General features: G+C 40.6%; 3 protein-coding genes across 3 annotated transcripts; 1 reads left to right on the top strand and 2 right to left on the bottom strand.

Annotated features, from left to right (window-relative positions):
* The first annotated feature begins 116 nt into the window (after nt 1-116).
* On the top strand, nt 117-4,787 carry LOC130695516 (retinoblastoma-like protein 1). The gene is made up of 8 exons (XM_057518663.2): nt 117-465; nt 662-2,021; nt 2,086-2,222; nt 2,282-2,600; nt 2,672-2,946; nt 3,012-3,191; nt 3,263-3,736; nt 3,811-4,787. The coding sequence occupies exons 1-8, from the start codon at nt 325-327 to the stop codon at nt 4,147-4,149; spliced, it is 3,225 nt and encodes a 1,074-aa protein (XP_057374646.1). The 5' UTR covers nt 117-324; the 3' UTR covers nt 4,150-4,787.
* Nucleotides 4,788-5,198: 411 nt separating this feature from the next.
* LOC130695499 (hepatic sodium/bile acid cotransporter-like) lies at nt 5,199-8,153 on the bottom strand. The gene is made up of 6 exons (XM_057518641.2): nt 7,548-8,153; nt 7,242-7,377; nt 6,614-6,785; nt 6,166-6,353; nt 6,073-6,105; nt 5,199-5,932 (listed from the first exon to the last, which is right to left on the bottom strand). Exons 1-6 carry the CDS (start codon nt 8,045-8,047, stop codon nt 5,378-5,380), a joined length of 1,584 nt encoding a protein of 527 aa, XP_057374624.1. The 5' UTR covers nt 8,048-8,153; the 3' UTR covers nt 5,199-5,377.
* Nucleotides 8,154-10,068: 1,915 nt separating this feature from the next.
* LOC130695500 (ubiquitin carboxyl-terminal hydrolase calypso-like) lies at nt 10,069-12,690 on the bottom strand. The gene is made up of 9 exons (XM_057518642.2): nt 12,522-12,690; nt 12,240-12,454; nt 12,050-12,175; nt 11,777-11,984; nt 11,531-11,708; nt 11,061-11,404; nt 10,742-10,992; nt 10,535-10,662; nt 10,069-10,390 (listed from the first exon to the last, which is right to left on the bottom strand). The coding sequence occupies exons 1-9, from the start codon at nt 12,577-12,579 to the stop codon at nt 10,318-10,320; spliced, it is 1,581 nt and encodes a 526-aa protein (XP_057374625.1). The 5' UTR covers nt 12,580-12,690; the 3' UTR covers nt 10,069-10,317.
* Between the last annotated feature and the right edge of the window lie 2,565 nt (nt 12,691-15,255).

Here is a 15,255-nt window from a genome sequence, read left to right as displayed (position 1 = left end):
CCTTATTTAGTATATGCATCTGATACAGCTGTTTTCATTTCGCGCCAAATGATAGTTATGGTCCCAGCCCGGTTCATACCACCACTAGAGGCGCCCTTAAGCAAGAGGGCGCGAGAGCCAGTCGTAGCTCGGAAAGAAAAAGGGAATTCCCGCCACGAATCGGCAAGAGTAAGCTTTGTGTGAGTTTTTCTACGTCTGAGGCGGCGAATTGCAGTCTGTTTTACTTGTGATACTTTGGTTTTCACCCGATGTAGCTGGCTTTTGTTATTAGAAAGCATAGCTGCTTTATTGGTTTGATAGTTACGTGCTTATTGACTACTCAAGATGGGTTTATCTGAAGATGCCGACCAAGAAAACACAGAAGAGAGGTTTCGTGGCCTCTGTGCCGATCTCAATATCGACAAAAACACAGCGGATGAAGCCTGGCGAAACTATGAAACCATTTCAACTAATTACACTCTAGAGGTAAATATGTATTTATGGCAAATAAAAGAATACATTATAATTGTACCACTTTTTATAAAATGACATCTTCACATTTACTGTACTTTTTCTGTCTATGTGAACCAACTTTTTTGCATCCCAGTGCATAAAACATACGTCTAGCTAAGTTTTGTCATTTGCTTAAATCATGACTTTATTTTGTGTGTTTTTTAAATAGGGGGACCGAATCCATTGGCTATGTTGTGCCTTGTATGTTGCCTGCAGAAACAGCACTGTTCCAACAGTGGGACAAGTTGGAACGGTTGAGGGCAACTGTGTCAGTCTAACCCAGCTTAGGCGAAAATGCAATATCAGCATGTTGGATTTCTTTGATAAATCTAGGAAATGGTCAGACATGGCTAACCTTTCTGAAGAATTGCGTCGAAAATTCGTAAGCTTGGAACGCAACTTTGAAGTCTGCTCAGTGATTTTCAAGAAATACGATGAGATGTTTAAAGAAATTTTCCAAGATCCGGCTAACGATCCTCCAAGGCAGCCACGCTCGAGAAAGTCGCGCAAGCTCCCTTGCACTGCCAAAGATGTTTACGACTTTTGCTGGGCTTTTTTCGTTCGTGTCAAGACAAATTTCTCACAAATCCATGAAGAGCTAGTCAGCTGTTTCCATTTGCTGCTAGCGTGTCTTGACTACATTTATGGCAATTGCCTTATTGCCAATCGCCGAGACCTCTTCAACCCTCAATTTCCTGGTCTACCCAGCGATTTCAACAGTCGCGATTATAAAGCGCCTACCGAACCCGGTTGTATCGTTGAGTGCCTGTATTCACGAAACAGCGGTCAAGACGAAAAAACCGTCGTCGACGTAAAGCGTATCAAGACACACGTACTTAAACCTTACGTCAAAAGCCTCATTGATAAAGAGACGCTCAAGGGGGACAAAAGGACTCTGTGTGGCATTCTCGACACTGCAGTTTTCGATTTGAACAAGAAAGTAGTCAATAATGACTACGAAGATTATGTGCATCGCGTCGGCGATTTTGATGAACGCATTTTCTCCAGTCCTGATGCATTAACAGAGATCGGAACCCCGGTGAAGGCCACTTTTAATAGTATCGCTTCTTTTGAGGAACAGAAGCTTATGGTATACCCAGCTCGTCGCAATTTGCAATCGCAGTTTGACGGGTCTCATCACTTGGCACTGGCCACGCCTTTAACCGGCCGAAATTTTCTCAAAGCCAAAGAACCTGGATCAGTAACGCCCGTGTCAACGGCCACTCAGAGTGTCAGTAAGCTGCAGGCTTTAGTCTCGGGTCGCCAAACGGGCCCTAGCGAAGAGCTTAGGCGCATATTCAGTGAGTGCTCTAATAACCCAGGAGAAAGCATCCAGGCCCGCGTTAAAGAAATGGGCGAGAAATTCTGCAACCACTATGTTAACCAAGCCGATGAAGGTCGTACGAATGGTTTCAGCATGGATATGGCTCGCAAACGTCTGCAATTAGGAGAAAGCCTTTACTATAAAGTTTTGGAAAACATTATTAATGACGAACGAAGGCGTCTCAAGCCAGGCACTGATCTATCAGGTAAAATGATAAAAGTTGATTCCAAATGGTAACTGTTTCTAACTTTTTTTTCATGTTCATTTAGGAATTCTTCAGCAGGACATGCTTCATCAGCTGTTAATCACGTGCTGTCTAGAGATTGTTCTCTTCTCCTACAACTCACAGCGCACATTCCCGTGGATACTGGAAGTCTTCCCTATTCAACCTTTCTACTTTTATAAGGTATAAGCATGTTTTTGTTATGATGCCCTTTATCCGTCTTAACGTAAATTGAAATGCAGGTTATTGAAGTGCTGATTCGGGCTGAAGATTTATCCCGTGACGTAGTAAAACACCTAAATCATATGGAGGAACAAATTCTCGAGTCTATGGCATGGCGTTCCCAAAGTCCGCTGTGGGAATACTTGAAGAGCTGCGATCAACCAATTCCCTCTTGCGAAGAGGTATCGCTGCCAAGCCAACTTCAACCAGCCACGCCCTCGGCTGCTCAGACGCCGTCCCAGTCATCAGATCCAGTCAAAAACACTCCGCAGCAACCAATTCCTTATTCGCCGTCGACTTATGTCACCAACAAGAGAGCAGAATCTAGTCTCGCTGCCTGTAAGTATAGTACAATCAACTTTGGCTGTTGCAGCACTGGATTATAAGTTTCGGTGCCTCTCTTTTCCTAGCTCTTCTGCAATCACCCGTTTCATCAGTGGCCTCAGTAAATGAACGTACTCCAGCCCAATCTTCGAGACGAAAGTTGTTTTCTGGTTCTGAAACAATTCAATCAAGTCCTTCTACCACAGTGGCTGCTGCTGGTTCCGTTGGCAATGCAATAAAGGCTCTCTCTGAATCGGAAGCCAACGAACGTAAACCTGAACTTGTCCCCAGTCCCGGTGTGGTAGCAGCTGCCGACAATAAACCTAAGAGAACGGGATCGTTGAGTCTATTTTTTAGAAAGGCAAGTTTAACTGAAATGCTATAAATATGTACAATCAGGAAAATAACATTATTTTCATTTTTTAGTTTTATCATTTGGCATCCGTTCGGCTACAAGACTTGTGCAATCGTCTGGAGTTGTATGAAGAAGATTTACGCAAGAAAATATGGACGTGTTTCGAGTACTCGGTGATGAAGCACAGTGACTTGATGCAAGATCGCCACCTCGATCAAATTTTGATGTGTGCTGTCTATGTGATATGCAAGGTCAGTTGTACCGCGATTCCTTGTAGAACTGTATTTGCTAATTGTTCCTGTTTGTGGGTCCATATTTTTAGGTTACTACTAGAGACAAGAACTTTACAGACATCATGCGTTGCTATCGAACACAACCTCACGCTTCCAGTCACGTATATCGCAGTGTTTTGCTCTGCACCAGAGCCCGGCGTGGATCAGCGTCGTCCACTTCAGGATCAGCGTCATCCGTAACAGGAGGCAACAATCCGTCAGCAACGCCTAGTCCTTCTCCAAGTGAAGAGGAGGACGAAGCAACAGCTTCTTCCGCTGTCAAAGGTAACACTGAGGAAAAGAAAACCGAAACGAATGGAGAGAAGGCCCTTCCACCAGTTCGCTCTTCGTCGACGTTGCCGTTCCCACAGCCATCGTCTTGTCCTCCCACTCCGACAGGATTAGCTGGCACTTCATCCAGCTTCGAGTATGAGGATCGAGGAGATCTAATTCTGTTTTACAACACAGTCTATGTTCGCCGACTTCAGGCGTTCGCTCTCAAATTCTCAAATCGGAATCGCCTGGTAAATAAGTATTTAAAGTTATATTAAATTAAATAGTACTTAACGAGCCTTATTTTCCGGCTATGCCAATGTAGGAATCATTACCACTGTCGCCTCTGCCTTTACAGCGTCCCGTTACTCTTTCTCCACGCCGTAAAGTGTCTGCCAAGCACACGATCTTCATCAGTCCTCTGAAAGCCAACGTTATCCCGCATTCGCCATTGCCGATGCGCTATAGCTTCAACCGTAGCCCGTCCAAAGATCTTCAGGCTATCAACGCCTTTTTACGTGAGGAGCGTCCGACGAAACGCTTGCTCTCCTACGAGATTGGTTCACGCGACCATGTAACTGACGCGGCCATGGCTCCTCCACCGCCTAAGTTCGCCATGACAGTTGAAAATGCCGGTGCGGCGCGCAAGATCTCTTTTCATTAAAACAAAAAAAATAACATTCTGTGACACTTTGCTGCAACCAATTTCGCTTGATTTTCTGACCCTTCTCGCTCGACAAGACCGACCTGGATTCTTCGCGCGTCGTTCCTCCTTCCCTTCGTTTCTCGCTTTACTTCGGCCCCCGTCATGCATCTGAACCATTGAAAACACTAATTTTGTTTCTCTGCTTCATCGTCCCACAACAAAGCAAGAGGTACCTCCCTCCACATTTTTTGTTCATCAAGCATTCATCTTCTTTTAATGGTCCATTTTTTTTTGTTTGTTTGTTAATTTCAACTTAATTGGTAAAACTACTATAGTTTTTTCCTCTTTTTTTTTCTTTTTTCATTTAATTGATTGTGGAATTGGATTTCGTGTTGGCTTTGGGTCGATGTTGAATGTTTATGAAAGAGTTTGTGATGTGTTGCTTGTCTAAAAGGAAATCGGTGATGAAAGTACGACGGAACGGTAAAATAGCTGCACCACCATCTTTGGAATTGCAAACGTTATTATTATTTTTTTTTTCTATTTTCACAATCAATATTTCAGTTTTGAGATTTTTCTAAGACTTTTGAGCAAAAGAATGTGTAGTACTTTGTTTGGAGCATAATTACAAACATATGGCTTTCAATATTTTGCAACAGATGGTTTTATTTATTCACACAATCCTGACAGAAGCTATCGTTAATGTTTTAATAAAAGTGAGAAGAGATACGGATTGGATAGTTCCAAACGAAATGCGTTGTGGTATGTCGTTTTAAAAAAAGATGTAGACAATTCACTTGAAAGGTCCGTTGCTAGGGTACAGGTGCACAGCTATCACGTTACCGCACAAACCAATGTCTTTAGCCTTGTACCAGTCTAGTACGAGCATCTAGTTGGCATAATCTGCCATACCCATGCTGTAACGCCAAGCAAGAATTTTGTGTGAACAATGTGTGATGCCGTGATTGCGTCAGCTGGTCCACTAGCTAATTATCAGCTTTAAGATAACGTAAAACGTGACTGAAAGCCATGACTAGACAGAAGCCAGCTGAATATGGGAAACTGGATTGGAATCGAAATTTTTATTTGTATTTTCTTCAAGTGGCGTGGCTTAGGCCTTTACCGACGTTATGCACATTCACTCTGAGCTGTGGATAAACTATTCTGATAAAAAATGACGAAACACGTAAGAGGCAGACTTGTAAACAAGTATCGACGGCTTAATTTCTTGCTGGATGTTGTCTCTTCAAGCGATAATTCTGGGATCAAGGGTCGGTGAACTGGGCACAATAAGGCTTGGTTGTCTTGCCCAGGAGAACTCGGGGGGAATCTCTCCACCATAATAGTTGGGCGGTGGCGTTTCGATTTTTTTGCTATTTCGATAAGTACCATTAGTACCGTCAGTGTAATCTTTCAGCATCAAAGCTTTTGCAGTTTCCTCCTCATCCTTTATGTTCGTTTTTTCTTCTTTTTTACTACATTTTTTGCAACATCTATAGGCCATGATGATGCCAAAGCAGACGAACAAAATGGATGTTGTCATCACAATCTGGGCAATTGCTGGCAGGGCAGCAATGTCGCTGTATGGGGTCGGAAGAGTTGTCTTGAGTAGAACGAAGGCTATATTAGCGTTTTGCATAGCCGTCTCTAAGGAAACAGCAACAATCTGTGGACGACCGAGCCGTGTAATCCAAGCAAAAAAGGCACCGAACACGAAACCGGCAAGAGACACTGCGAGACCGGCTGTCACCAAAGTCCAGTCCAAAAGGATGAAGATGTGCGACATGCTGTAGAAACCCAACTATTGTAAACCAAGGAATGGATTTAAGATACACGTTTTAGATACAAGGTAGTATTGTACAGTTATGCTCTCTATGTTAGAAAGAATGTATAACGATTGAAAGTTAAACTGAAATGGCTAGAACAAAGCTACTAACTTACCCCAAAAATGAAGATTATGAAGCAAAACGAAAACTGCAAATAAATTCGTATTAATTAGAGTCCAATATGGATCATCGATATTAAAAAACTAACCGGCTTGATTATTTTGACGGTGAGGAATTCAGCAAGGGAAAGCTTGAATCGACGAATTAAAAGTCCGATTCCAAGCGGAAAGGTTAACAGAATTAAAGAAATGGCCATATCCAGGAAGGGCACTTGCACGGACGAACCTTCCGGCAGGAAATAACCAGATAACAACCACAACCATAATGGCATCATACCTGGAGAATGAGCCACCATATATTCAAATAACAATTCAATTATTAATGTTATGGGTAAAACAAAAGGCAAAGTAGTAATATCATAATCACAGTTTTCTGAAAAATGTTTAGTGTTTGAGCATTGATTTCCCAATAAAATAAAGCTTTCTAATATTTAATTTTTTTAATTAGTGAGTTATTTTTTATTTTAATTAGTGAATGTAAAATTCAATTTTATGTCTACAGGAAACTGCTAGGTATTCAATTAGTTAATTACTGACCCATGGCGGCTATTGAAGAAATGAAGGTCATGGTGATGCTTAGATTGACGTCACCATCCAAAAGCAGCGTCCAAAAATTTGAGGCTATGCCGCCAGGACAAACGCCAATTACCAGCAGTCCGAAACCCATCAAGGGATCGTCGATCATCAGCAGGGCCACACCAAAGGCAAACTATTGAAAAATTACATTATTTATCGTTATTCCCTGACTTTTTCCCTATTCGATTTGTTTATTTATTTTTCTGATAGTTTTCGTTCATTTTTAGGGTAGCGTTGCATTTTTCTTGCGAACATAATGCAATTAAGTTTTGGGTGCAAGATCTTTCAGGATTATTTAAGATAGCATTCGGTGAACAAATTTCGAAGGCGTTTTCGATTTCAAGATCCCCCCCCCCCCCATATTATCTTACAGTTTGTGTTCTCACAACTAATCGTACAAAGCCTTTGTAAGATCTCACAATTAATTTCAAACCTTACAGGAATCAAAATTAAATTAAATTTAAGTCCTTGGATCGTCAATCTCATCAAAGTCAAGGCCATTCGATTTGATTGATCTTAATTTCAAAATACATTCTTTGGTTTGATGTTCTACCAGAACATACGGGTAAAGGCACGGGCCGGCACTTACCAGTGGCATGAAAGTAAACTGAGAGAGGAAACCGACAATGGGTCCGACTGGGCGTAGGATGTTTTGTTTCACTATGGCCATATCTAGTGCGCATCCCATGTTGATTGTGTTCAGCACTGCCATAATAATCATGATCCTGCCAAATATAAATATAAAGTCTGTTCAAATGTTCCTCGTCAAATTTTTAGAATCACGAAAGGCGTAAAAAAAAAATTAATAAAAAATCTACAATTAAAATTGAAAATGCGACTAAACCAGAAAAACATTCATTAAAAAATGAAACACTGAAAATGTAAAATAACTCACACAGTGAATATATTGTCCATTGTATCGCTTGCGCGGACTACCGTCACTTCGTAATCGGAAAGCACTGCGATTGTATCCGCGGCAGCCGAATTATTATTTGGCAAAATATCGAGAACAAAGTTAAGGTCGACGTATCCAATGACCTGCCCCGTCACTTCGAGGGATTTATTGTTGCCCTCGTTGACATCTTCCAAAGTAAACACTAGCTCTTCTCTGTTTAATACTGCAGTCAGATCGTTAGTTGTAAACACTTTAACGACGAGAAGGGCTTCTGATGTGACATATTCTGGTAGTTCTTCGTTTCCTGAGTACGTCAAGGTTAGATTGATTGTGTACGGAATATTTTCCGTAATGCGTTCAAGCTTGGGTGGATAAGCAATTAATACCCATGGACCAACATCTTGAAAGGGTATTGTTTCGTTTTGGTCCTCCGCCTTGCTGGCTAAAAATCCAGCGAGAAGAAAAACAACGACGATCCGATTTAATAAAACGGACCGCATTGTGATGTTTGCCTGCACTTGATCACACTTGACTACTGGAAATGTTTAAGCTGAGTAACGACTATTTGAGTGTAGGCCTATGTGCCATCACTTTAGAGCATAGTAATCTTTCGAAATATATAAGAGAAGGTGGGAAGCAATGATAAATGCATGTGTAAATCGCCTAAGCTGCAATCGATGATGAACCAATAATCACTATCGTGATAAATTTTGTGTCATCATATGTTTTCCCATTTCGACCCGCCCAGCCTTATGAAACTAATCAGGTTAGCCTTCGCTTTTATCGTTTAAGTGACATATCTCATCAACGTACAGCACATTAGACAGGCAGTGAATAATTTTCGCTTTGTGCAAAGTTATCACTTTTGAGCCCAAACAAAATTGGTACACCGTCTTCTGATTCTATAGTTGATGGTGCTACCATAGCGGTGAATATAACATAGTGTTTTAGGGTTGGCAAAAATAAATGGATCATTATTTTTCTAATGTGGAACCGATATTATTAAAACGATGAAAACAGGAAAGAATTATATAGGGCTTATCGCGGCCTTATCATCTCGATCCCCTATGCGTTTAATCAATTTACAAGTGTTTAAAAAATGCTAAAACTGCCAATACCCAACGAATACAACAAATTTAGTGATGGCAAAAAATCAGGAACTCTTATACATCCAATTAGAGAGCCTTTTATCTTTGGAGATGTATTTCCTGGTTTGCGGTTAAATGTTAGCTTTTGAATAAAATTGCAAATAATCCGTCCTATTCTCTCAAGGATTAATTATATGACTGCTAGGCTCGGGGAATAATAACGACTGATTTTGAATGCTATTTACGTGAGTAGGCATTACATTTTGATAATAGTGAATCCATTATGATGTTTCAAACTCTCGCTTAAGTGACGAATCGGCGATTACGGAACGGGTTTTTCCACCACGCGATTTACTGTATCGACTGTGCCGTGGAAAGTTGATATCACTTATTTGACATTCGACAATGAAGGAGGGTATGAATTCATTGACCTGTTGCGAAGCGAATCAACAGGTGCTCAACGATCAGTGCTAGCCACCCTATTTCAGGAAAGCAAATTATTTAACATCAAAATATTAACGTAACGACACGTGATCGGTGATCACGGTCCATATCAGTCGATCAGCATTTCGTAGTCGCCATGACATAGTATTAAGTATTGCTTATTGTTATGGCCCGAAGACTTATATTAACGTTCTATACGTTTGAAATACATATCACACAAAAACGTTAACTGAGTCGAGGTCAAGACTAGGACGCCAAATGTCTAGCTTAGATAGTGTTATCCGATTAAGGGATGAACCAATTAAAGCAGACGTTCGATGTTCTTCAATAACTGAACCACTATAAAAAAAAAGATAGAGGAGGATTAAAATACGAAGAGTCAGTGGGTACATCGCCTTGTTTCTGATTTAAAATGATAGTGATGGCTAGGCTGCATATGAATCTTGCTTGTTTTACAGCAGTCAGACAAAATGCAACTTTTGCAGAACAAAGGTGCCGCAAAGAAAACAGAAGTGACTAAACAAAAATAAAACAATAAAGAGAGCGAGAGAAGGGAGAGATAAAGAAACTACCAATCGGCAGTTTCGAATAGGTTTACCATTAAGTAGTTGGATGAGTCTTGAGACGACATACCACAACAACAAAATAAAATCTACAAAGATAATATACTGCTTTACTGCAATAAGTTGGTCAGGTTAATTAGATATGATCAAATGAAAACAAACCATCTACCAAAGATATGGCCTTATCTAAAGAATTAAAAGTGGGGCAAGGAATCCCGTTAAAAGCGAGTTATATAGATAAACGTACTGTTAGCAACAGTAAGTTATTACCACACTGTCCGAATTCCATTTTTCATCTTCAAAATAACTAGATCGGACAAGATTGAAAAAAAAGTAAAATAAACATGACAGATCTCTGGCCTTCGTCTCTTATGTTAGTCTTCCCAGCATACCAACTATAGGTAGGCTATCATAGAGAAATAAGGCTTATTACGAAGTTTGATTTATTTTTACGCAGCGAATCGAGTAAACAAACGGCAGTTCATAAATTGTAGTATATGGGCTTAGCGAGCAAGCATCATCGGTCTCGGCGACCGACATCAGTCAGACTGGCAGTTGAGACCAATATTAAGGATAACATCCAACGCAGATGCATTGAAAAAGAATGTACAATGTCGAGGACGAATGATTCCCTATGTTTAAGGAAGGGGGTCGATGGTCTTGCAACACAGCAGTCTATCGGCGGCGTTTGTATCGAGAACGGCCTTTCTTATGGCGCCCATTAGGTGATTCTGTACCAGGACTACTCCTAAAACCCAAAGGAAGACATTAAATATAGTAACTTCAAAGTTGATCTTGAAGACAGCAAGATTTGGTTAGCACGGTAAACGGTAAACCCTTGCTGGTACCCGAGCATAAATCATTGCGAAAAATGAAGTGATAAAGTAAATACCTGTGCGATCGCTTTCTTCTGGTTGTATGCTGCTCGACAAGTGAAGCCAACGTTCCTCTCTCTGCTAACATGGAAAGAAACGTGCAAATAAATTCGTCATAATTATGGGTGCGGCGACAATCATCAACCTATTAATCATTAAAAAAAAAAGATTTTCTATAGGTCATAAAACGTTGAACGGCGAAATGGAATCAGCAGTAAGCGAACCCGGTATTTTTTTCGTTTTTCTATCTCTTCAGCAAGAAGAACTTCATACGTATCAATTTCTTTTTCCAAACTTTTGAGAAGAGCCATTAAATCACAAGGTCCAAAACGCTGTTGTTGGTTTTTCCGTTCTGCAGTAATATTTGTATCCATCTCTATCATTCCACTTCTAGAGCTGCTGATACGGTCTGATAATGGTTGAGAATCGTCATTAGCTCTCAATAAAAGATTTTCGGTTTTGCTGGCGACCGCGTCTGTAGGGGGCAGGTCAAAACAGTTAAAAGGGAATAACATTTTAGGATCAGCAATAAAAACTTATTACCTCCCACCAAATCAGCTGTTTGGGCGCTCATTTTAACGACGACAAGCCGACTGAAATCCTTGACAAAATTACTGTTTGCTAGATCGGTGCTCGTTGGTTGTGGCTGAATCAGATTAGGAGAGTTAAAAGCTGATCCTGATTCTGATGCGGTGTCTGTACTGTAATTGCTAATTAAATTCGGAGATGTTTGGATTGCCAGCATTTCGAACGAAGGATTCTCGGCTTCCATTTCAGTATTTCTGTATTCTTCGCCGGAGGCCTTATCACTTGGCGTTTCTCTCCCAGTTTCTCTGGGACCACCGGAGAGCAATGTCAATTGTCGTAAGGCATCTAAAACAATTTTCCTGCTCCAACATCAATTAACAAATTGAATAATCGTAGAAGTAAGCAAAGTAAAAGAAGAGGATATAAATGCGTGTACGTTAAAAAAAAAAAATAAAGTGTCAGCTTGTTTGGTTTTCAGTTGTTACCTGTTTGTTTTTAACAGATTTAATCTCTGGCGGACCGCCAATCGTTTATCCGGAACGACAGCCATAAGGCTGAACCGGATATCATGATAGGGCTCACCTCCAGCGGTTGCTGACCCGATTCGTTCTTGTATTACACGCCTAAATAGCTCTGTCCAGTCTTCGTTTGCAGCCCAGGGTCCTATGTGAAAGTTGAGGGCGTAAAGAATAGCACAAGAAAAAAGTAAAATGTAAAAAGAAAGTGCTAACCATGATCAATTGGAAAAGGCTTTAAGCCATCTAGCTCAAATAGTTGGCCGTCGACGGGTACATAGCTGACGAAGTGAAACGCTTCGGCACTAAATCGACCTGACGAAGGGACGTTGGCATTACGCTCGTTTCTGTCGCAAGCAACCGCCGGAGCCGCATGCGAATTGTGTGCCAATGCCAGCTCAGGTGTGTTTCCAATGGCTAAGCCCTGTGTAAAAAATGATTAAAAAATTATAATTTATTGTATCACAACTTTACTTTCCAGTGATATACCTTATTATCAGGACTCATACCAGAAGTATCTAGCTTCAATCTAGATAGTGTGGGGCCTAGAGTAACCTGTGGGCAATTCAAAAGGATGGAGAGCAGTGCATGTGTAGCACAGCTATTTGGTACCACCTGATATGAATAAAATTGACTTTTAATAACATGCAAAGAAAAAGATTTCTGGAGGACAACAGACCTGATGGGCAAAAAACATATTATTAATGGCTGCTTCATCTTTGATAAACTGCTCGGCATCCAAAATGGTTTTTCTTCTGGATCGTTCTCTCCATCGAAACAAAAAAATGTAGCCATAAACAGGGGCATCCCCATCAAGGGGTTTCTGCAAATCATATACTTCTTCTACTTGGACTCCACATGCACCCAGATCTTCCAGTAACAAGGTGAAAATTCCTGACAGGTAAAATTATGTCACATTTTAGTAAGGTATACAGTGACCTCCAATAAGTAAACAAATTACCTGGATCACTTTCAAGTTCAAGCCAGCCTTCTGACAAATCATTGATGTCTATCGGCATATTGCAAAATTTTCAGTTTACGCAATTGAATTCAACATCTTAACTTGATAAGTCAATAAATGAAAATATTTATGGCACAACAAATTCAATTGTAAACCATTTCCTACTCCAGAGGTAAGACATTACACTCTGAAGGTGGCGGTTCCCTACATCTACGTCGTCTGCGCTTGAAATACGAGTTACCTGGGGATCCAATGCGTTGGACGATTCTAAGTTGGTCCAAGATGCATTGCATTTAAGATTTAACCACCACGAGGCGCCACTCGACATGAGTTGCAACAATCGCACCAGAGAGGCTAGCAATCTAGGACGAAAAAAGTCCCCGTTCTAAGCGAACGCAGAAGGCAAATCCTTCTGAAAACATTTTAAAATATACACTCGGCTTGTCCTCATGAGTCAAATCGAAAGGAACCATTGTTATGTCAAAGTATTTCCATTGGTGAAAAAAAAATCTTTACTGTTGCAAGAATTATACAAAATCGGAGAATTAGCGGCAAGAACGACGAACCTGAAGAAAAATTTCATTTCAGCAGAAACCACGAAAGTGAATTCTTGACTCAGATCTGATTCTAAGTTAATTAAGCACTCCATTGGGGACGTTACTCAAGCTGCGAATACAACCAACACGTCTAAACGTTCTTTTGTTTGGTTTTTCTTTTATTTATTGTTGGATGTGTAAGTATTTCGATCGGTGGTCTCCTTGGAAGAAATCGGAACGGTTCCGTTCCATCTATGCTGACAAATAATGTGTTTGGCATACATACATTTCACATCCATCTTACGATCGGCACAAAACGGTATGTAATGTTACGAGGAGTTGCTTAGCATGCAAATTATGGAGAGTACGATAGTCCTATAATAAAGGCAACAAGCCAGACTATTCGGCTTTATTGATGTTGCCATATCTTAAACGTTACTGCCGGTGTCTGCCGTTGGAAATCGTAGTTTTAGCCTCGATCGATTAATTGGTCAGCTCACTAAAGTATATAGTTTGCTAGTGTAGCTCAGGGCCATCTGGTCGATTGCTGCAAGGCAACCAGACGTTACCCGTAACTAAAGAGGAGGGGGAAAATAACAAAATGTCATAGGGTTTGGACGGTTACAAGTACTAAGGACTACATACATGCCCTGCCAATTCACCGAAACATCAAAAACCTATCGCCTTCGTCCACTTGACATCTGGCATTTGTCCTTTTGGCCGCTCTTTATGCAACGCGGTAGGGATCCCTAGTATTCTCCGATAGTCTATATTTGCATCTTTCATATCTCACGTTTACAATGTAGAAATTTTCCACCTTCATCTAAGAAATTCATGAAGTCCAACAGTTTGAAATGGAATACTCGAATCTGTGAGAAAGTATCCTGACACTGCCTAAGGCTCATATTTGATAGGATACGTTAGGGCAAGGTAAGGTTACGTTTAAAAAATACGATATATATAGTGTACATCTATAAAGCAAAGCAAATGGAAAGAACACCCAGAACTCCTACACGGCATCCGCCATGACTGCTAAATAATTCAGTGCTATAGTCTAGTTTGCTGTACACTATCACAGGCCAAGATCGATGCTTGTGATAAAAAAAAGATTCTAACCGGTTGCCATGAAATCTATACTAGAGCATCATTCGATTTATTAGGTTGGCCATACGTTCATCCGCCAATCCGTAGATGCCTTTCGTATAGAGCATCAAAAGGAATCTTGTGATCTTGAACCGTATTAGAGGTTTATAGCTTTTCCCAATGAACACTAGAATTAAGATACGTCAGCTGGGATGGCATTATATGTAAAGGACGTCTGCACATGTGAAAACTAGGATGGTGTATACCTAGATGGTTAGAATTTAGCTAATGACAGTTGGGCTAAGTATAATAAGAATGCGAACGGCATCGGTGCACTGAGTTAGTATTCGCATAAGGCAATTATGGAGGATTCACGCGGATTTCCCCGTTACCAAGTCAAGCGTGTATGCGACATTAAAATTATTTTCGAAACCTTTACTGTATTTCTGGTGACATTTTTCACCACAACATTCACGCCATACCACAATCACAAGTTTCAGTATCCGAACTTTTGTGAATGATAAATTTAATTTGGGAAAACGTTTCTCCTCCCCGTTCTACGTTTCCCGTTTCGAAATAATGGTTCGTTGTATTATTGCCAAATGTCTTTAGTTCAGGCTTTAATAATTACATGTTTATGCGTTTCTCTGAGCCATACCTTGAATTTCACCATATACACAGCTGCGAAATTGTAAAGAGATCAGCGTAAGCCGTTTGTTTCGTAATAGTTCCTTTTTATGTCATCTACCCATCTCGTCATACTTGTCCAGTTTTTATCCGATTTTGAAGAAATGACGTTTAGACGAAAATAAGCCGACAATCAGCTTGACAACTTGATACCTTAAACTTTTCTTTTTTCTTTCTTTTTTTTTGTGGTTGGTCAATATCAAACGTGTCACTAGCTCCAGGCCCCGAGTTCATTTCATACGCCATCCCCTGCATTTCACTTTCATTTTTTTTTCCCTATGGTTTGATGCTTCATAGTCATAGTCAAGCGGAAATCGAGAAAACCGAGCAATTCCTGTAGACTACTCGGCGTGTTTGTGCTAGCACGTCATGATGTACGTCAATACTAAGCCAATTTGTGCAGTTGCTTTCTAGCCGAAATACGTCAA

The sequence above is a fragment of the Daphnia carinata genome, chromosome 7 (genome assembly GCF_022539665.2).
Source record: "Daphnia carinata strain CSIRO-1 chromosome 7, CSIRO_AGI_Dcar_HiC_V3, whole genome shotgun sequence".
Lineage (NCBI taxonomy): Eukaryota > Metazoa > Arthropoda > Branchiopoda > Diplostraca > Daphniidae > Daphnia > Daphnia carinata.
Note: the sequence above shows the minus strand (reverse complement) of the source record. Positions and strands in the feature narration are given on the sequence as shown.

What these genes read in the sequence shown, in the direction of transcription:
- LOC130695516 (XM_057518663.2), top strand. Translation starts at nt 325, where the DNA reads ATGGGTTTATCTGAAGATGCCGACCAAGAAAACACAGAAGAGAGGTTT. An exon ending in AACCTTTCTACTTTTATAAG is followed by an intron (nt 2,223 to 2,281) that starts GTATAAGCATGT and finishes ATTGAAATGCAG; the next exon opens with GTTATTGAAGTGCTGATTCG. An exon ending in TGAGTCTATTTTTTAGAAAG is followed by an intron (nt 2,947 to 3,011) that starts GCAAGTTTAACT and finishes TTCATTTTTTAG; the next exon opens with TTTTATCATTTGGCATCCGT.
- LOC130695500 (XM_057518642.2), bottom strand. Translation starts at nt 12,579, where the DNA reads ATGCCGATAGACATCAATGATTTGTCAGAAGGCTGGCTTGAACTTGAA. An exon ending in TGAACTTGAAAGTGATCCAG is followed by an intron (nt 12,455 to 12,521) that starts GTAATTTGTTTA and finishes TTTACCTGTCAG; the next exon opens with GAATTTTCACCTTGTTACTG. An exon ending in AACAGCTGATTTGGTGGGAG is followed by an intron (nt 10,993 to 11,060) that starts GTAATAAGTTTT and finishes TGCCCCCTACAG; the next exon opens with ACGCGGTCGCCAGCAAAACC.
- LOC130695499 (XM_057518641.2), bottom strand. Translation starts at nt 8,047, where the DNA reads ATGCGGTCCGTTTTATTAAATCGGATCGTCGTTGTTTTTCTTCTCGCT. An exon ending in ATGGACAATATATTCACTGT is followed by an intron (nt 7,378 to 7,547) that starts GTGAGTTATTTT and finishes TATATTTGGCAG; the next exon opens with GATCATGATTATTATGGCAG. An exon ending in AGTTTACTTTCATGCCACTG is followed by an intron (nt 6,786 to 7,241) that starts GTAAGTGCCGGC and finishes ATTTTTCAATAG; the next exon opens with TTTGCCTTTGGTGTGGCCCT.